Source organism: Aulonocara stuartgranti, assembly GCF_965226115.1.
Source record: "Aulonocara stuartgranti genome assembly, chromosome: 8".
Taxonomy (NCBI): domain Eukaryota; kingdom Metazoa; phylum Chordata; class Actinopteri; order Cichliformes; family Cichlidae; genus Aulonocara; species Aulonocara stuartgranti.
In genome coordinates this window covers 134,832-156,751 of record NC_138959.1, presented here as the reverse complement: position 1 = coordinate 156,751, position 21,920 = coordinate 134,832, and the positions used below count along the sequence as shown (strand labels likewise).

At 43.0% G+C, this 21,920-nt stretch overlaps 1 protein-coding gene and 1 long non-coding RNA gene across 2 annotated transcripts; both read right to left on the bottom strand.

The window, feature by feature from the left end:
- Positions 1–314: 314 nt before the first annotated feature.
- On the bottom strand, positions 315–4,601 carry LOC309712465 (uncharacterized protein). The gene is made up of 2 exons (XM_082543271.1): positions 823–4,601; positions 315–439 (listed from the first exon to the last, which is right to left on the bottom strand). Exons 1-2 carry the CDS (start codon positions 4,308–4,310, stop codon positions 415–417), a joined length of 3,513 nt encoding a protein of 1,170 aa, XP_082399397.1. The 5' UTR covers positions 4,311–4,601; the 3' UTR covers positions 315–414.
- A 706-nt stretch (positions 4,602–5,307) lies between these two features.
- LOC309712467 lies at positions 5,308–6,342 on the bottom strand. Its single transcript, XR_014278301.1, has 2 exons — positions 6,254–6,342; positions 5,308–6,002 (listed from the first exon to the last, which is right to left on the bottom strand). It is a non-coding gene; the product is annotated as an uncharacterized lncRNA (long non-coding RNA).
- Between the last annotated feature and the right edge of the window lie 15,578 nt (positions 6,343–21,920).

Here is a 21,920-nt window from a genome sequence, read left to right as displayed (position 1 = left end):
ACGATCTCTGAGATAGGTCTGGTCAACACCTTTGTACCATCTGATTTAACTACCTTAATTTCCACGGTACGTATTTTACCATCTTTACTTGGGAACACCTTAGTTATGAGACCAAGAGGCCACTCATTTCTTGGCACTCGACTGTCTTTGAGTACCACAACACTTCCTAAGCTCACGTTAGGCTGGCTAGACTGCCATTTGCGGCGTGGCTGTAGGGTAGGGAGAAACTCTTTCCTCCATTTGTCCCAGAAGATGTTCGACAGGTGCTGAACCTGGCGCCACTGATGTTTGTAGAGGTCTGATGCTGTGAATTTTTCAGCTGGAGCCTGAAGGGGTGCTACCTTTTGAGTCAGGAGAACAGCTGGAGTCAAGATAAAGGGGTCACTTGGGTCTGATGAAACCGGGACGAGGGGTCTACAGTTTATGATAGCAGCCACCTCTGCCATGAAGGTGACGAGAACCTCATGAGTGAGTTTAGTGGTCTTAAGCTGAAAAAACATAGAGTCCAATATTCTCCGTGCTAAACCTATCATTCTCTCCCATGCTCCGCTGAAATGGGAGGCATGAGGTGGGTTAAAAGTCCATTTACATCCATGTTCTTTTAAGAAGGTGTGCACAGCTGTGTTGTCCAAGTTTGAAGGGATTTTCAGTTCTTTACATGCACTTACAAAATTGGTGCCTCGATCAGAGCGAACAGTTTTCACTGGTCCCCTCACGGCCAGAAATCGTCGGAATGCATTAATGAAGCTAGATGTATCAAGTGACTCTACCACTTCAATGTGAACTGCTCTAATACTCAAACAAGTGAATATGACAGCCCACCTTTTATTCTGGTTGACGCTTCCTCTTGTACGTCGTGAAGACACAAACCACGGACCAAACACATCTAAGCCCACATTCGTGAACGGGGGATCCGTTGTGAGACGGTCTGGAGGGAGGTTTGACATTTTCTGTGTGCTCAAAGGGGCACGAAGTCTTTTGCAGGTAACACAATGATAGATGATTGTGCTCACTTTTCTTTTACCGCCCACTATCCACCATCCTGCGGAGCGAACGGCTCCTTCTGTGAAAAGGCGACCTTGATGCTGGGTCTGCTCGTGGTAGTGCTTTATGAGAAGCGCTGCAACATGGTGGTGGCCAGGAACTATGAGAGGGTTTTTCTCACCTTGGCTAATGTTTGAGTCTCTGATGCGACCACCTACTCTAAGGAGTCCTTCTTTGTCCAGATAGGGGTCTAAGGTTTTGAGATGACTGGTTTTGGGTAGTTTTCCATGTTTTTGCACACACTTGATTTCTTCAGCATACACGTCCTGCTGTACTGCTCGAATGACAAGGTTCTGAGCTTGGTTTAACTCATCCACAGTAAGTCCCGTTTCACAGTAATGCCAGCCATTACAGTGATTGGCTTTGCCTGGTGGTGATTTGAAGTTGTGGATTACATGTATTAGTCTAGAAAGAGCACGTGTGAGGGATTTCCAGGTAGAAAACTTGGTGAATCTATCTGCGCCCAGTTCTTTAGTTGAGGCTGTTGTTTTGAGTGCAGTTACCTGAGGTCTTACATCTGAGTCCATGCTGGGCTCTACAAGGTCATAGGAGTCATTTAGAGAACTCCGAATCGGATGCAAAAGGTCAGGGCCAGTGAGCCAGTTACTAAGCGGCAGCTGGAATGCAGGAACAGAACGAGTGGCGTGATCTGCAGGGTTCTGACTGCTAGCTACATAGTGCCACTGGCATGGCTGAGAAGATCTGCAGATTCTAGTCACACGATTACTGACATAGACATAAAATCTTCTAGACTCGTTGTAGATGTAACCTAGGACTACTTTACTGTCTGTGTAGAAAGTAGTGTGATCTAGTTTACAGTCAAGTTCATCTGAGATAAGATCTGCGAGCTCAACCGCTAAAACGGCAGCACTAAGCTCTAATCTTGGAATAGTCTGATCTGGGCGTGGTGCTAGCTTAGCCTTGCCCATTACAAAGCCTACTTGACTGTGTCCTTCTGCATCTGTCACTTTTAAATAGGCCACTGCAGCTATGGCTTTGGTAGATGCGTCTGAAAAAACACACAATTCTTTTTTCACGGCTGTTGAAGGGGAAATGTCTGTGTATGCTCTGGGAATGGTCATGTTAGACAGGTCTTTGAGTGAGTCTTTCCACTGTGTCCAAGACTCTTCCATTTCGGGAGGGAGTGGAGCATCCCAGTCCCCATTTTTGGCTGTAAGTTCGCGTAGAATAGACTTCCCCTGTATGGTGACTGGTGCTACAAAACCCAGCGGATCATAGAGGCTGTTTATTGTTGATAGAACACCTCGTCTGGTAAAGGGTTTTGACTCATCAGATACTTCAAAGGTGAAGCGGTCTTTACTTAGGTCCCAGAGGAGACCTAGGCTACGCTGCATGGGCACTGAATCACTTTCGAAGTCTAGGTTTTTTAGATTTTTGGCATGATCTTGAGTCGGGAATGCCTCTAGTACTTCCTTCCTGTTTGCTGCTATTTTATGCAGTCTTAAGTTTGAGTTTGCAAGTGCATCTCGGGTTCTTTGAAGTAGAGATATTGCCTTTTCAACAGTAGGTAGAGATTTGAGTCCGTCATCAACGTAGAAGTCGCGCATGACAAACTGCTTCACATCTGCATCGCAGTCCGGTTCGACGCGTTGGACAGACTGGTGCAGGCCATATATGGCTACTGCTGGCGATGGGCTGTTCCCAAAGACGTGGACCGTCATTCTGTACTCCACAACTTCTTTGGAAATGTCGTTGTCACGGAACCACAAGAAGCGTAAGTAGTTCCTGTCTTGCTCTCGCACGCTGAAACAGTAAAACATCTGTTCGATGTCTGCTGTGAAGGCAACGGCTTCTTTTCTGAAGCGTATTAGGACCCCAAGCAATGAGTTATTAAAATCTGGTCCTGTTAACAGAACGTCATTCAGGGATACGCCTTCATACTTGGCGCTGCTGTTGAAGACGACCCTGATCTGCGTGGGTTTACGGGGATGGTAGACACCGAATAGTGGCAGATACCAACATTCCTCATCCTCTTTTAGTGTAGGGGCGATCTCTGCATGTTTGTTTTGGAATATTTTGTCCATGAAGGTGATGAAATGTTCCTTCATCTCTTTCTTCTTTTCAAAGGTGCGAAGAAGAGACATTAGGCGGTTCAGGGCCTGTGGTCTGTTGTTAGGGAGCTTTCGGCGTGGATTTTTAAATGGTAAAGGAGCTGTCCAACTGTTATCTGTGTCTTTTGTTAGTCCTTCCTCCATTATTTTTAAGAAGGCATTGTCCTGGATGGAAGGTGAGATGTAGTTGTCATTTCTGGTTTGTTTGAACACATTACATCCTAAATGATCAGGTTCACAAGCACTGTCTGCCAGCTGGGAGCTGAAGTTGAGTGGAACTTGTATCCCACAATGTTTCTCTTTTATGTTGAAAACATTAGGACATGGCTCGAATGCTGTGGGACGTCCCCTTTCAGTTGCATTTGTGAACAGAGTCCTTACTGCAGGAGTTCTGTGGACGTCACCTAAACACACGTTTCCTACTATGACCCATCCTAGGTCCAATTTTTGAGCATAGGGTGCGTTGTTAGGGCCACTTATCTGTTTGCGGACTTTGTGAGCTCTAATGACATCCCGTCCAAGAAGCATTAGTATGGGGGCGTTAGAGTCCAAGGCAGGAATGAGGTGAGCCACTGACTTTAGATGGCTGTGGTGTCTAGCTGCACTGGGTGTGGGGATCTCGTCTCTGTCATTTGGGATATTTTTGCACTCAATTAGGCTAGGCAGTGAGATGTGGACTGAACCATCTAAAGCTGCCACTACATAACCTGTAGCTCTTCTACCCATTGTCTCTTTGGTACCTGCACATGTCTTAAGCGAGTAAGGGGAACTAGGGCCGCAGTCATTAAACAACTCGAAGAACTCCGGACGTACTAGTGATCTGTTACTTTGTTCATCATGGATGGCATAAAGCCTTACTGCTTGATGTGGGTGGCCTGCTGGGTAGACATTCACGAGACAGATTTTAGAACATGAAGTGCCTGCTTCATTCACACCACAAACCTGAGTGCATTTAGAAGTGATCTCCTCTGATTCAGTGGTGTCAGGCTCCCCGCCATGCTCTGCTGCTGGTTCGGTTTCTTTTAGCCAGGGAGCTGGTCCTGGGTGGAGAGCCGTGCAGTGCTTCTCATCGTTGCACTCGGAACACTGTACCTTGGCTTTACAGTTCTTTGCTATGTGTGAAGATGAGGCACAGCACCTGAAGCAAAAGTCATTTTCTTTTAAGAACGTTTTCCTATCTAACAGTGTTTTCATGCGAAATGCTCTGCACACTGCGAGAGGATGGGCTTTCTTGTGAATTGGACAAATCTTTTCACCATGTACAGTTTTGTTTGGGGACCTCTGTGTGTCTGAACTAGTGCGAGAGATGACATCAGTTTTGTGCACAGAAATCTCTTTTTGTCTGTTTGCCCTCCAAGATAGTTTGTCTGGTCTGGGTGCATCAGGTGATGGTGTGAGGTTAAAGCTGGGGTCGTTTCTAGCATCAGCTTCTTGTGCAACAAAGTCTACTAGAACACTAAATGGTGGGAAGGAGACACATTTTGTGCGTTTGTAGTTGGCTCCTATCGTAATCCACCTTTCTTGCAGGTAGAAGGGAAGTTTTTGGATGATTGGATTTACTCCTCTTGCTGTATCTAGGAACGCGAGACCAGGGAGGTCTCCTTCAGCTTTAGCGCACTGCACTTCCATGAGCAGGTCACTAAATTTTCTCAGTTTTGCAAAGTCTTTGGATGAGATTTTTGGGAATGCATCAATTCTTTTAAACAGTGCATCCTCGATCACTTCAGCTGAGCCATAACATTGTTCAAGTCTGTCCCATATCATGTTGAGGCCATTGACTGGGTTGTTGATGTGTATGGCTCTGAGTTGTTCTGCATGTTCAGCCGATTCCTTTCCAAGCCATTTTAACATCAAGTCCGTTTCTTCACTTGCCGTTAGATCTAACCCGCTTATAGCATTTTCAAATGAGCGTTTCCAAGCTCTGAAGTTTTGGGGCTTGTCATTAAACTGGAGCAGCCCTGTTGCCACTATTTCACGACGAGCAAAGTATCTGATGAAGTCACTCACATTTGATTCTCTAGGCTCCTTGTATAAAGGCCTAGCATCATGGAAGCTAGATGCTGACACCTGATTTGACCAATTGGTACTGTAATTTTTATTAGCATGGGGAGAAGGGGAAATGACTGGAGTTTTTTGGCAACAGTCAGGATCATCTGTTAGACCAATTGGAATTTTTTGTGGGTCATTTTCCTTTTTAGGGCTTGGTGGCTGATCACAGGTGAGCTCTGATTTACTTTGTGTTACATTTTCATTTTGTGATTGTTGAAGAGCAGCATCATTTTCTTTTCTCACAAATGTAGATTGGCCAATGACATACTGTTTAGTTCGTTCTGCTGTTACTGAGGGACAGATGTTGCTGCGCGTTTCTGTCTGTGTGGCAGCAGCTGCTTCTAATGACTCTGCTTCAGCAATGGCTGAAGCTACATCTTTTTCATGCTGTAAATATTCGATGGATGCCTCGACTTTAGCTTTTGCTACTTCTATTTGTGCTTTTTCTACCTTCAAATCCATTTCTTTAGCTGCGAAGCTGAGCCGTGCCTTGGCTGCCTCAGCTTTTGCTCTGGCTTTGGCTGCTGCAGAACCTGTAGAGGAGGCACACGAAGCTTCGGACCGGGTCTTGAGGGATGACGCCTTGCTGGACATGTTGGAGTTGATTAGACGACTGCTGGCTCACTGCTGTATGCCGTGTTGCTCCCAGGCGCAGTAGTGGTCAGCTTCACTCTAGTGTGCGATGACTGCGTTATCTTTGTTCGTGCGGATGTCGCCGTTTTACTGTGCCGTTACGGGTGCATGTCTGATGCAAGGGCGTGAACACCTTTCTCATATCACCACTCTGAAGACCGATGGGCGTTGTCAACAGGTTTACTGACATTCAAAAGGGTAAAACTAAAAACAAGACAAAAAATACAGTCATGACATACATAAGCGTAGCATAACATACATTTATACACCGCAATACTACCACACAGCATACGTCTAATTATATAAACTTTTAAACAACTACTGAAGCTATCTCAGACGACCTCCGACATCGCGGATAGCTAGCTTAGCACCGAGACTAGCTTTACGGTCAAATACTGCGCTAGCGGGCAACATAATGTACAAAAACGAGTTGTAATTTAACTTTAAATACATACCGGCGATACAACCATAAACCAAAGATGTAGACAGTAAATTCCCGACAGGACACCATAAGCCGTGTGCCGATATGTCTCTCTTCCTTTTGCTCGCTTGCTTTCCTTGAGCTGACTTCCTGTTCAATAAAGTTGTTTCAAAACAAACCATTTCTGCGGTGCATTACTTGAAGCGACCACAGAAGGTGCTAAAAACACATAACTAACAACTTACTGGGAATAATATTTTAGTGATACAGAACAAACACAAACACACATGCAATGAAGATCAGCTTGTTAACTCTCATCAGTGTTAAAATAGTGTAAATTTAACAGACACTTGTTATCAAATACTGAATTTATCCAATGCTGACAATTAACTCTCTAGGTTGCAGGACAACAGTTTAACTTTTGTGGGAAAAAAAAAGATTCTGGTTTGACCAACCAGTGATCAGACAATAAATTTAGTTGTTAATATAGTAAATTGGGAAATGCTTGCTGCTTGATTGATGCAGCACAAGTAATTTACTGTATGAGGGAAATTCTATTTTTGTGATAACATTTTGAACATGCATTTCTGTTGTCCTGTCATCTTAGTGGGTTAATAGCTGATATGCAAATTAGTTGATTGTTCTTAGATTAATGAAAGGTGACTGAATTCTAGCATGAGTGAATGGGATGTTTGGAGTTTGTTGTGTGTTGAGTGGAGACTCTAAAACACTGAGTTTCCTGTTTTGATGTGCGAGTGAATCCTGTACCTAGATACACAACTCTGAATACACAAGAATAAACGTCTTTTGTGAAGTTCATGACAACATGTCACATGTTTTATGATGAAGGGAAAAAGGAAAACTGAATAAAATCTGTGGCTTAAATGAGTGAAGAGCACAGACCTGGGGATTAAACTCATAGCTAATAAGACATTAGGATTATGTTGTGTGTTGTGTGAAATAATCTGCAATGAAGTTTGAAAACTAAATATGGTGGGTGTGCGTGGTTGGAGGATGTGTTTGTGCCGGGGGGGGGAAACAAAGAGGGGCCTAACAAAAAAGTTTGGGAACCACTGGTCTGGAGAGTAATGATTTTGGTGCATTTTTGGCTGGAAGAACCAAATGAATCAATGAAAACACAAAGGAAATGTATCTTCTGTATCTTTGGATGAGTCATGATGGTCTGAAAATGACAACATTAAAAAATCAGCTTATCATTAGAGTAAATAACTCCAGTCTACCAGGACAGCAGACGTGGCTCCAATGGGATAAATGGTGTACACTCCACTGGTTCGACTGGTGTCTTGGGTATAGACATCGCTGCAGTCCAGTGGAAGGATGAAAGGTTCACAGCCGGTCAGCAGAGGAAGCAGGAGAAGGATGAAGGCTGACAGCAGCTGGAACAGAGGAGGTGTTCTTATTTTACTTCAGTCAAAGCTTCATGTAGAGCTGCAACGTTTGTGACTGTCAGACTGTGATGGTGCCACACAGACACAAACTATAGAGGTTCTGCATGTGACATCATGCACATGTCGCTCAACTGCTGTCCGCCATATTGAACACGATCAGCGGTAGTGATCACTCCTGAACTGACGTTAGGGTTCTAACATAAGAAAGCTTACATGAGTCACAGTTAGTTACTGTCAGCAGATCAGACATGCTGGACCGCTGACAAGAGCTGGGGCTAAAAAATTCAATTTTCAATTCAATTCAGTTTTATTTATACAGCGCCAAACCACAACAACAGTCGCCTCAAAGTAGGAGCGAGATGCTAGTCAGGAAAGTGTTTTTGTCATGAAACGGCTGTCTGCAGCCAGGCGTGGACCCAAATGCAAACTCACGGGAAACAAAACTTAAGCTCAAAATGACGCTTCATTTACAGAACGGCAAAACAAAAACTAAACTGGGAAATATTAAAGCTAACGCACAAGGAAACACAGCACACAACTATGAGGGAGGACGCAACACAGAACTGAGTGAGACGCAGTCGTGGACATAAATACACCGAAGGATAATGAGGGGGTGGGAGCACACGGGGAACACTGATAATCGTGAGACGGGGCAGGAGCAAATACAGCATGACGTACACCGACAGGAGACTATCAAAGTAAAACAGGAAGTACACCTAGACGTGGACTGGAGGGGGAGAGAACATGGGGAGAACATGGACATAATGGGCTGGGAAGGCACGGAATAAAATACAAGCAGGGGGAAACAAGGCATAAGAACTCAGATACACAGAGGGAGATGCGGGGAAAAGACACGAGGGGAAAACTAATAAACGACATCTAAACAGAATAACCTAGGAACCTTTAGAATAAACAGTGGACCTAAAACGTAACACCAAATGACAAAAATACAAGAGAACACAAAACACTGGTTAGAAGTCCCGGGACCATGACAGCTTTGCTTCCTCGGAGAGTGTCTATACACTAATTTGTTTACTCATAGTTTATCTCATCTACATAATGTTTCATTAAGTTTTGGGATTATTACATGTCCAAAATGGCTGACAAGTTGTAAGCGGTCACATGTCTGCAAAACCTCTATAGGACTGATATATTCAGTCAGAAATTTAAAGATTTCACTTACCTTCATCATTGCAATTCTGTTGAATTGATGTGATGAAAATCTGATGACTCTGAGCTGTATTTATAAGCAGAAATCAATAATTACTGATACAATACAAAAATGTGGTTTAAAGTAGTTCATTAGCGCATGGAGACAGATCTCCATAACAAAGCCTCAAATGAAGGCTGCAGAACAGAACACACATCTTACTCAGGAGCTCTACTCAGTGGTATGTTGCTAAATTTGTAGTCAGTCCAGACTCATTCTGGTCTCTTTGTTTTACTTCATTTCTAAAGTTTTCTGTCAACTCTGGACCTCCATTTGCTGAGGTGACTGCATGGATCAGCTGGCGCAACAGGATTGTTTTGGTTGTAATCACTGAAGCAGATTGTGGACACTGCAGGTGAAGGAAGCTGTTAAGTTGAAAAAGTCCAAGGTTGGTTAGCCTGTGGGACTTCAGAGTTAGCTAACAGCTAATGGCACGCCAAGTGGAATGTAGCTCTGTCAGTGGTGGAAGCAAAACCAAAAGGAGTTTGGTGAAGCCATGGAAAAAGAATTTCAATCTGCCTAAAATCAATTCTGGCAAACTGTCAGGTGACTCAGGAGAGCAAAGCGGGGCTCTACTCACAGTGTTTAGTGGGGGTGGGGTGCTCATGACTTCAACTGAGGTTATAGTCAGGGTGGTGGAAGGAATACTTCCAGGACCTCTTCAATCCCACGCACATGCTTTTTGTAGAGGAAGAGTCTGGGGATGAATCATCACTGAGGATGTTAAACACATCCTTGATTGTCACACTTGTTTCCTCTGGGTATTGGACTCCACCAGGTCTGCCATTTGTCACTGACTCAGTTCATAGGTTTTAATGGACAGAATACTTCTAGACGTAGCCAAGTGGCCAAAGGAGGAATGCTGGACCACCCCTTCACCAGGCCTCAGAATCCCATCTCTGCTTTTTGCTGATAATGTGGTTGGCTTCATCAAAGGTTGGCCTCCAGCTTGCACTGGACTGGTTTGCAGCTGAGTGTCAAGCAATGGAAATGAGAATTAGCACCTAAAAGTCTGAGGCCATGGCCCTAAGCCAGAAAAGGGTGGAGTGCCCACTTCAGATCCGGGAGAATTTGCCGCCCCAGGTGGAGGAGTTTAAGTATCTCAAGGTTTTGTTCACAAGTTAGGGGAGAAGGGAGCGGAAGATTTACTAATGCACTAAGGCTGCATCTGCAGTTATGCATCTGTTGCACCGCTCTGTCGAGATAAAGAGACACCTGAGCATAAAAGTGACACTGTTGATTTGATCTACGTCCCTGTAATGAAGCGACAACAGACCAGACAACATATTTATGCTTTTCACATCAACAACAACCACACGGGAATCCAGGACCCAGCACACCTTTAACCCAGCGAGGCACAATTGGGGATGCCCTGCAGGTGTGTTCGCCACCCCTGCAGTGGCACCACCAACCACGCCTCGCCACAGTCCCCTTTCTCAGCTGTAGTTACAAGTGACCCAAAACTTGATCGTGTATACAAGCGGTGGAAATTAGCTTGCTCTGAAGGGTGGCAGGATTCTACCTTAGAGACAGTCAGTCATTCACAAAGGGCTCTTAGTAGTAGCCGCTGCTCCTCAACATCGAAAGGAGTCAGAATCAGAATCAGAATCAGAATACTTTATTGATCCCTGGGGGAAATTATTTTTTGTTACAGTGCTCCATTATAAACCAACATTAAGACAAGACAGACAATACGCTAACTAAGAATAGTAAAATATATACATATATATACATAAGTCACTCATAAATAAATAGCTGGAAAAGAAACATGTGTAGTTGTAGCAGTAACCAGTGTGTTAAGTGGATGCGTTGTACAGGGAGATGGCCACAGGCAGGAAAGATTTCCTGTGTCGTTCAGTGGTGCTTTTCGGTAATCTCAGTCTCTCACTGAACGTGCTCCTGTGACTGACCAGCATGTCATGGAGTGGGTGGGAGGTGTTATCCAACATTGTCTTTATCTTGGACAGCATCCGCCTCTCCGACACCACCTTGAGGGAGTCCAGCTCCATCCCCACAACATTGCTGGCCTTACAAATTAGTTTATTGAGTCTGTTGGCATCTGCTACCCTCAGCCTGCTCCCCCAGCATGCAACAGCATAGAGGATCGCACTGGCCACAACAGACTCATAGAAAATCCTGAGCATTTTCTGGCAGATGTTGAAGGACCTCAGTCGCCTCAAAAAATAGAGACGACTCTGGCCCTTCCTGTAAAGTGCTGTGGTGTTTTTAGCCCAGTCCAGTTTATTGTCAATGTGTACTCCAAGGTATTTATATTCCTCCACAATGTCCACACTGACCCCCTGAATTGAAACAGGGGTCAAGTGTTTCCTGGTCTTCCTGAAGTCCACGATCAGTTCCTTGGTCTTTGCCACGTTGAGCTGCAGATGATTCTGCTCACACCACGTGACAAAGGAGTCGACCACAGCCCGATACTCTGTCTCATCATCCCTGCTGATGCATCCAACCACCGCAGAGTCATCAGAAAACTTCTGAAGATGGCAGGTCTCTGTGCAGTGGCTGAAGTCTGTGGTGTAGAGGGTGAAGAGGAAGGGGGAGAGGACAGTCCCCTGTGGTGCCTCTGTGTTGCTGATCACCTTGTCAGACACACACTGTGGGAGACGTACATATTGTGGTCTTCCTGTCAGGTAATCAACAATCCAGGACACCAGAGAAGCATCCACCTGCATCGCTGCTAACTTATCACCCAGGAGGGTCGGCCTGATGGTATTGAAAGCACTAGAAAAGTCGAAAAACATGACCCTCACAGTGCTCGCCGGCTGGTCCAGATGGGTGTAGACACGATTGAGCAGGTAGATGATGGCGTCCTCAGTTCCGAGACGAGGCTGATAAGCGAACTGAAGGGGATCCAGATGTGGTCTTACTATGGGTCGCAGCTGGTCCAGGATGAGCCTTTCCAGGGTCTTCATGATGTGGGAGGTCAGTGCCATGGGCCTGTAATCCTGGGGGCCACTGGGACGTGGCGTCTTTGGTACAGGGACGAGGCATGATGTCTTCCACATCACTGGGACCCTCTGCAGACTCAGACTCAGCATAAACAGTTTATGAAAGACTCCACACAGTCAGTTCAAGGAGTTCAGGCATCTGATTAGAATGCCTCCTGGAATAGTGTGACTACTAATTCTGATCTCATTCCCTCCATCCCCGACCAGCTTATAGAGGGCACGGCCTGTTAATCTTTGCTAGCTTTCCCACCAGCTAAATTCCTCTCCTTTGGGTGACTATGTCACTTGGTATTAGCTCTTTCTGTGTATGTCTTTATTCAATTCAATTCAATTCAATTTTATTTATATAGCGCCAAAACACAACAAAAGTCGCCTCAAGGCGCTTCATAGATACAGAGAAAAACCCAACAATCATATGACCCCCTATGAGCAAGCACTTTGGCGACAGTGGGAAGGAAAAACTCCCTTTTAACAGGAAGAAACCTCCGGCAGAACCAGGCTCAGGGAGGGGCGGCCATCTGCTGCGACCGGTTGGGGTGAGAGAAGGAAGACAGGATAAAGACATGCTGTGGAAGAGAGACAGAGGTTAATAACAGATATGATTCAATGCAGAGAGGTCTGTTAATACATAGTGAGTGAGAAAGGTGACTGGAAAGGAAAAACTCAATGCATCATGGGAATCCCCGGCAGCCTACATCTATTGCAGCATAACTAAGGGAGGATTCAGGGTCACCTGGTCCAGCCCTAACTATATGCTTTAGCAAAAAGGAAAGTTTTAAGCCTAATCTTGAAAGTAGAGATAGTGTCTGTCTCCCGAATCCAAACTGGAAGCTGGTTCCACAGAAGAGGGGCCTGAAAACTGAAGGCTCTGCCTCCCATTCTACTTTTAAATACTCTAGGAACAACAAGTAGGCCTGCAGAGCGAGAGCGAAGTGCTCTAATAGGGTGATATGGTACTACAAGGTCATTAAGATAAGATGGGGCCTGATTATTTAAGACCTTGTATGTGAGGAGCAGGATTTTGAATTCAATTCTGGATTTAACAGGAAGCCAATGAAGGGAAGCCAAAACAGGAGAAATCTGCTCTCTCTTTCTAGTCCCTGTCAGGACTCTTGCTGCAGCATTTTGGATTAGCTGAAGGCTTTTCAGTGAGTTTTTTGGACATCCTGATAATAATGAATTACAGTAGTCCAGCCTGGAAGTAATAAATGCATGAACTAGTTTTTCAGAGTCACTCTGAGACAGGATATTTCTAATTTTAGAGATGTTGCGCAAATGGAAGAACGCAGTCTTACATATTTGTTTAATATGTGCGTTGAAGGACATGTCCTGGTCAAAAATGACTCCAAGGTTCCTCACAGTGTTACTGGAGGCCAAGGTAATGCCATCCAGAGTACGAATCTGGTTAGATACCATATTTCTAAGCTTTTCAGGACCGAGTACAATAACCTCAGTTTGATCTGAATTAAGAAGCAGAAAGTTAGCAGCCATCCAGGTCTTTATGTCTTTAAGACATTCATGCAGTTTAACTAATTGGTGTGTGTTATCTGGCTTCATGGACAGATAGAGCTGGGTGTCATCTGCATAGCAGTGTAAATGTATGCTATGTCTTCTAATGATGCTGCCTAAGGGAAGCATGTATAATGTAAACAGAATTGGTCCTAGCACTGAACCCTGTGGAACTCCATAATTAACCTCAGTGTGTGAAGAGGACTCTCCATTTACATGCACAAACTGGAGTCTTTTAGATAGATATGATACAAACCACTGCAGTGCAGTACCTGTAACACCTACAGCATGTTCTAATCGCTCTAATAGGATATGATGGTTGACAGTATCGAACGCTGCACTAAGGTCTAGCAGGACAAGCACAGAAATGAGTCCACTGTCAGAGGCCATAAGAAGATCATTTGTAACCTTCACTAAAGCTGTTTCTGTGCTGTGATGAGCTCTGAAATCCTGTCTTCCTTCTCTCACCCCAACCGGTCGCAAATATACTCTAATGTGATTATTTTTTTTTTAAGGTTCTTTCTCCAGCGGTGGCTGGTGTTGGTTCCAGCCACTCTTAAAATTAAGGATGTATAACCTGCAGTGGCCATCACTGCTGTGGTCTATTCTCAGATCTGCTGTTATGCTCACATTACCTGCATGATCTTGCCTGTAAACTTGGTCATAGAGTTTTGTTACAGGTTTCCCTGAATTATTCTGCTACAGGGTGTTGTTCACAGTGATTGCCTACAACATTTTCTTCCAGCAAATCACCTTTGATAACTGACTGACCCGTTTTCGTACACCTCTCTTGAACAGATGAGTGGGACTCTTCCCAGGCATGTTCCTGGGTCTTGGGCTGCTATAAGAAATGCGGGTCTGCCATTCCCTTTACGGAGTGACTTGTATGCCAGAGTTATTATAGGTAAAACTATTGGTGCACAGTACTATTTGTTAGGACCACAGCTACTAGTAAGTGCATCTCAACCCGTCTTTTTTAAGTTATTCATTTTTAGGACAACATTTAGTCAGTGCTACAATATCCTTCTATTACAGATTTACAGTGCTCAGCATAAATAAGTACACCCCCTTCAAGAAGCACGGATTTAATCAGTAGCTCAATGAACAAAGGAACAATTTCCAAAATTTTCACAAGGCTGAGTTTTATTGAACACTTAACTCCATATCATGAAATTAATAATATAACTTGGATCACAAAATCTTCAGTTTTACTAAAATTGATTGAAGCAAAAATGAATACACCCTGCAACAAAAACTACTACATCTAGTATTTTGTATGACCACCATGATTTTCAAGGACAGCATCAAATCTTCTAGGCATGGAATGAACAAGTTACAACATATTGCAACATCTATCTTTTTCCATTCTTCAAGAACAACCTCTTTTAGAGCCTGGATGCTGGATGGAGAGTGATGCTCAACTTGCCACTTCAGAATTCCCCACAGGTGTTCGATTGGGTTCAGATCAGGAGACATACTTGGCCATTCAATCACCTTCACCCTGTTCTTTCTCAGAAATGCAACAGTAGCTTTAGATGTGTGTTTTGGATCATTGTCCTGTTGGAAAAGTGCGTGACGACCAAGTGCACGGAGTGATGGCAGCATCTTCTCCTTCAGCATAGAGCAGTACATTGTTGAGTTCATGATACCATCAATGAAATGCAGCTCCCCAGCACCAGCAGCACTCATGCAGCCCCACATAAGGACACTGCCACCACCACGTTTGACTGTAGGAACTATGCATTTCTCATTGAAATCCTCAAATCTGGTGGCTTAGCTCTAGACATACTGGAACCTGTCATGTGCTTTGGTGGAAATCCTCAACATTGCAGTAATCCAACCGGGTAGTGACAAAGGCATAATCCATGAAGTAGCCAGCTTTATTTATTTATTTACTTAATTTTTACAATTATTATAGATGCTTTAAGGCTGTAAAACCCCTCACTACACACTTTATACACTTTTTTTCAGACAGGTATAAACATTTTCACACTTTTCTCTTTTAAACACTCTCAAAGTTCAAACTTTGTAGAAAAATAAGTCCAGTATTATACAATGAAACCAAAATCCAAACCCTGTTTTCCGGTCCAGAACACGGAATAGAGCAGCTGCAAGAGGATTCAACATTAATGAATCACTGGTACAGAAGTAGAGGAAGCAAGAAGAATGATCTGAGCAAAGTTTGACTTATCTGACTGTTTTGTTTCGCTTAATGTGCCTCATAATGCGGTGTGCCTTATGGTTCGAAAAATACAGTAACTTCTACCTTCCTTTAGCAGGTCCAGCAACAATGTGCTGTTTAAAAAAACCCAAATAACATGCATGACATGTATGCAACAGGCATACATGTGGCCCTGAATATAATGACCGCTTTGGACACTAATTTGGTTTTTATGAAATTTCTTGCATGAAATAATCGTTTAGTGACTCCTGTGTGTTCTTGCAGGACTACATACTCTGAGGATCAGTGAGGCATCCTCAGAGTGATTTGGTGCTGTGTAAATAAAATTGAAACTGAATTGTAATTGTTGACTGTTTAAATGCTGAAACGATCGACACACACACCTCTGAAAAGTGTGTGTTTGTTCTTTCTACAATAACTGTTAAATGTAAGCATAGTTATGACTAAAGGAATTCTTTATCAGTCTGTACTCTTCATGTTAAAGGAAAATCCAGAAAAGCGACAAACATTTTCTGGAGTCAAAGAAAAACTTGTTATTGGGATAATAACCGAAATCTTCTCAGACAAAACGCTGATTTAAACAATTTGTCAAACGCTCTTCAAACAGTTTAAAATGAAAAGAGTAAAAAGAGAAGCGGTGTTTTCAGCTGCTGCTTCATAACAGTGAGAGTTCAGATAAATTAACAAATTCAAGGGAAAGCATCTCCAGCTGATTTTCTAGTTTGCTCTTACTTTGGCAGATTTCTTCTGAGCTCCACACCAGGCTTCCAGCTGCAGCACAGACTTAAACTGGGACAGGAAGGCAGAGGTTACATTTACTGGAAGAGCTTCAGAAAAAAGTGACTCCAGTACCTTCACTGTTCAAGGCTAGCAGGTCCAAGGGTCTGTTTACATTCTGCCAAAGTGAGATAACATGACTACAGAAACAAGTGCTGTACTCACGTACTGTGGGTTGTGATTTTAACCAATGCAGGAATGTTATGGCCAAGTACCATCAATACGTGAAATTTCCACCAAGGGACAATAACCTCTCTGTTTATGGTCAGACTGTTTACTACTTGGTGTGCTAATACTGTTTAGTACCTCTAGTAGTTTTTATGTGTTGCTTACTTACTGTCCTCCTCTGTTACGGACTCCTGTTGGAAAACGTACTGCTGAAGTCTAAGGAGACTGAAACCTCTGAAAGGAAATAAACTTGAGCCTTTGAAAATTACCCATCATTTGAATTTTAAAGTCTTAACTTACGGCAAATACTTGATTGCTGAGCTTATCCGAGTTGAATATTAAAATCTGTTAAACCTGCCACCAAACCTCATGGATTTGAAACCTTAATTTAAAAGGTGGTCAGAGGGATTACGATTAACATGTGACAACAGCGCCTAGGAGTCAACCATGAAAGATTACACAGGTTAGAGAATACGCGACTGAGGCAGATTGGCTCCAAGAGTAACATACGTTTAATGGCATTTGTTTTGTTTTTGTTTTTTTTGTTTGTTTGTTTGTTTGTTTTTTTTGCCTGTCCCATTTGGTTCTTTAGCCATCAGAATTGTTGTCTGAAGACCAACAAGGATACCCAATGGATTTACTTTGCCAAATGGATCTTCGTGGCATTGCCGTATTGGTCCATTTGGTCGATCTTTGTTTTTATTATTTATTATATTTTATTTTCAGATGTTACAGATGGGACAGACATGAGTGAGGGATAGGAAAGGGAGAAAGAAAGAGGAAGGAAAGGAAAAACAGAAGGGGAGAGGGACAGTGAGAAAGGGGGGGAGAAAAAAAATAAGAATCTCCTGGATCACCTGTTGAGAGAAGAATAGAAAACAAGCAAAAAAACAAAAAAAACAAAGCAACATACTAAACACAACACCATCGCATTAATCTAGCTAAGTGTAAACAGCAGTAAATACTAAATATTCAATGTTGTTGTGCAGCACGCAGGACAGATGTGCTTCGAAGTAGTAGCCAAGAAAGGTGTAATTTAAGTCTACGAGCAGTGAACACCCGTGTGCATACCTGTGTGGATCAGCGTGCTTGTATTCCAAAGGTTTCTCCATGTAACGATCTGCTAGGGAGTGTGGGGGGGCCACAGCCCCGTCCTCCAGGGTATGAAGCAGGTATGGAGGAGAGGGTACCTAGACCCGGTTTGTAGAGTACGCTTGGGGAGTGTGATCGTGTGTACAGCGTCTCTTTATGTCTGTCTCCACGTTGGTTGAGTGTGGAGTGAGTGCATATGAGAGCATGAGGGGGGGAATGGATGTTTGTGTCTGTGTGTGCCTGTATGTCTGTGTCTATATGTCAGGTTGGGTATCAGACACCACCTCTCTGGGGACACCTCAGGCCCTCCAAGGTTTGGAGGCCTATCTCCACCCACCACCACTTCCCCTGCCGGTGGCGGACTCCCTCAGGTGTCGGTGCGTTGGTGGTTCTTTGTGTCTGGGGGTGGGCGTCCAGGTACACACCGGCTCACTCCTTGGCGGCCGCTTATCGGGGCCTGGAACCTGGGGCTCGCTCGGGCCACTTCGGAGGTGGGGTGCCCCCGGCCTCTCGGCCTGGGGCTCGGTCACTCAGGCACAGCTGGCTGCCGGCGGAGCTCACGGGCGCGTCACTGCAACTCCCCCTGGCTTCTGCTCCGCGGCTGCTGAGTGAACCCTCATCTGGGACTCTCCTCAGCTCTTGCTGGGACAGTGGCGCGGCTGCCCCTCTGTTGGTCTTCCATGGTCTCTTGTGTTCTGGGGGCCTCTGGATGTCTGGAGTTTTGATCTCCTCCATACCTGTTTAATGGCATTTGTTATAAAAGTTGACTGTGGCATGGCCTATCCTATAGCAGTGAGGCAGTAAGCCAGACAAAAAAAGGCTCCAACTAGTGATTTTACTCCCTGACCCGTCTATGTGGGGGCTGTGTTTCTCTAGCCAGGGGTAGCCCAAAGTGAGAGGTGGATCAGAAGAGGAGAAAGTGAACAGAGTGAAGGCTTCGCGGTGGTGCTGTTAAGGATACTGTATGTACAGACATGAAGGACAGAGGACTTCCAGTTAATGTGACTACATCGAAGGAGAGTCTGGTCGAGCAGCTGTCCCGTACCGCCTGGGAAACCACGAGAGGATCAACTCAGCGAGGGACAGACGACGAGCGAGAGAAAGATATCAGGGCGAGACTGCGAACCTTCAGAAGACAGATCATACCCTCGTCAGAGGAGCTATAAGTACTGTCGGACGTTAAAATGAGGTAAAAATCCGCGGTGTTAAATATATTTCAAGATGTTTGTGTGTATATCTTTACCCCAATTGGATGAGATTATACAGATATAAGCGAGGGACGCATAAGGACACACTTTTTGTGTAATGAACAACGACTTTGTTTTCTTCCGCCTCAAGTGCCATGGTGGGGGCCCTCAGCCCATATATGGGAGAGGCTTTCCCTCACAGCTAGACGTTTTCTCTAGCTCTACCCAGGGTCATTTATCAGAGACCCCAGCCTTGGAATCACAGTTTTTTGTTTGTTTTTTTTCTCTGTATTTGATGTTTATGTTTGATATTTCTGTTTGTTTAGGGAGTAGATCTGATAAGTTTAATTTTATTTGTTTTATGGACATACGCTGATTACATATGGCTAGTGATAAAGTAAAATTTCTATCTTTTAATGTTAATGGGCTGTTAAATCCAATTAAACGTACTAAAATCCTAACTAAAGTGAAAGCAGAACAAGCCCATATAGTCTACTTACAGGAGACCCACATGACAGATAAGGAGCACGTAAAATTAAAGAGAATGGGTTTTACTAATCTGTTTTTTTCTTCATACAAATCAGGACATAGGAGAGGAGTTGCAATCCTTATTTCAAGCAAATTAAACTTTGAAAAAGTATCTGAAATGGGTGATAAAGAGGGCAGATTTATTCTAGTAAAAGGAAAAATAGATGGGAATTTGATCACCCTCTTAAATGTTTATGCCCCGCCAGAGAGTGATATTAGCTTCTTCCAAAGGATCATTAATATTATGGTAACAGAAACAGAAGGCCTTTTGATCTGTGGAGGGGATTTAAATATACACCTGCAGCCAAAATTAGACTCGTCTAGCAAGAAAACATACGATATGAAATCCCCATATATCAAAGTGAATGCACTTTTTGAGGAGGTAGGATTAATTGACATATGGCGAGACCTTTTTCCTAATAGAAGGGACTATACTTACTACTCTGCTCCACACTCTCTTTATACAAGGATAGATTATTTTATAACATTTGGTAAAGATAAGGATAAAATACATACTTGTGGAATTGGAACGATAGATATAAGTGACCATACACCAATATATTTATCCATTGATTTTAACTTACGGTTAAAAAATAATACATGGAAATTGAACTCAAGTCTATTGAATGATTCACCTTTCAAGGCACAAATTAAATCAGAAATTAGTCTCTTCTTAGAGTTCAATGATACCGGAGAAGTACCACCTCCCATACTATGGGATACTCTGAAGGCGGTACTAAGAGGGAAAATTATAGCAATAGCTTCATTTAGGAAAAAAGATAAGAATAGAAAATTAGATGAGTTGAATAAGAAACTAAAGGAATTAGAAAGAAGACATAAAAGGGACTCAACACAGGATATATTAAGGGATATCAAAAACATTAGGAACGAAATTAACAATCTAGCCACACAAGAAATCAAGAAAGATTTAATGTTTTTGAAACAGAGACACTATGAAAGTGGCATTAAATCTACCAAAATATTGGCGTGGAAATTGAAAAAAAAGATAGCGGAAAATACAATTTATAAAATTAGGGAATCCAAGTACAAAAGTGATAAAAAATAAATTAAATGAAATACAGGAAGCCTTTGAAAGATTTTATAAAACCATATACTCTGAAGCCCCGGGCGGGACTGAAGCTCAGATGGATAGCTTTCTGAACTCTCTAGACTTACCCACTCTAGATGAAGAACAAAATCAAGCAATGACAATGAACATAACTGAAGAAGAATTAAAAGCTGCAATTAATAGGCTTAAATTAAGTAAATCACCAGGACCAGATGGTTACATGGCAAAGTGGTATAAAGAATTTAAAAAGGAACTGATACCTGTTCTACTGCCTACATTGAATTGGGTGTTGAAAAAGGCACAAATGCCCCCCAGTTGGAAGGAGGCAATTATTTCAGTTATACCAAAAGAAGGCAAAGATAAAATGGAATGTGGATCTTTCAGGCCAATCTCTGTTCTTAACGTGGACTATAAACTTTTCACATCTATCATGGCCAAACGGCTAGAAGAGTTCCTACCAATATTGATATGTAACGATCAAACAGGTTTCATACATCAACGCCAAACACAGGACAATATACGAAAGACACTACACATTATGGACCATATACAAAAACACAAAATCAAAGCAATTGTGATGAGTGTAGACGCTGAAAAAGCCTTTGACTCTGTCAACTGGAAGTTCCTCTACAGGGTATTATATAAATTTGGCTTTCATGATATGATTATTAAAACTATACAAGCACTATATGATAATCCTACAGCCAGGATTAAAATTAATGGATGCCTATCCAACAGTTTTACCCTAAAAAGGGGCACTAGACAGGGCTGTGCATGGTCACCGTTACTGTTTGCACTATACTTGGAACCACTAGCTCAATTCATTAGGCAAAACAAGGACATTAAGGGAATTTTTATCAAAGGGACACAATATAAACTGGCTTGCTACGCGGATGACATTTTGATCTACCTTGGACACCCAACATATTCTTTACCCAAGCTGATGCAGTCATTTGAACAATACGGCCAATTATCAGGCTATAAAATTAATATAGGTAAAACCCAGCTACTCTCATATAACTACAGCCCACCAGAAGAAATAAAATGTAGTTACCCTCTGGTATGGCAAACGGAGTTTTTTAAATATTTAGGCATAAATTTACCGAAAGATCTTACAAAATTATTTGAACAGAATTACCTACCCTTATACAAAAAAATAAAGGAAGATATAGTAAGATGGAACTTAATTCCTTTCTTTAGCTTTAATTCAAGAATTGATTCTATTAAAATGAATGTATTGCCAAGATTTTTGTATCGATTTCAAACCCTACCAATAGAGATTAACCAAAGTCAATTTAATGAGTGGGATAAAATGTTATCTAGATATATATGGCAAGGTAAAAGACCAAGGGTTCGCCTCAAAACTCTACAGCTGGCTAAGCAAAAGGGAGGATGGGGCCTCCCTGACCTCAGATACTATTACTTTGCAGCGCAGATGAGAGCAATAATATGCTGGTGTAACCCATCATACACTGCCCAATGGAAAACCATTGAGGAACAAATGCTGTCTATACCTATTCAGGCAACTCTAGCTGACAATAACTTACAAACCTATATAAAAAACACTGATAACATGTGGGTGAAAAGGACCCTTAAAACATGGAGAA

Excerpts from the sequence above, each read along its gene's own strand:
- LOC309712465 (XM_082543271.1), bottom strand. The coding sequence starts at position 4,310 with ATGAAAACACTGTTAGATAGGAAAACGTTCTTAAAAGAAAATGACTTT. Across the intron at positions 440-822 it reads AGCGTCAACCAGAATAAAAG|AGGTGGCTGCTATCATAAAC; the intron begins GTGGGCTGTCAT and ends CCTTCATGGCAG.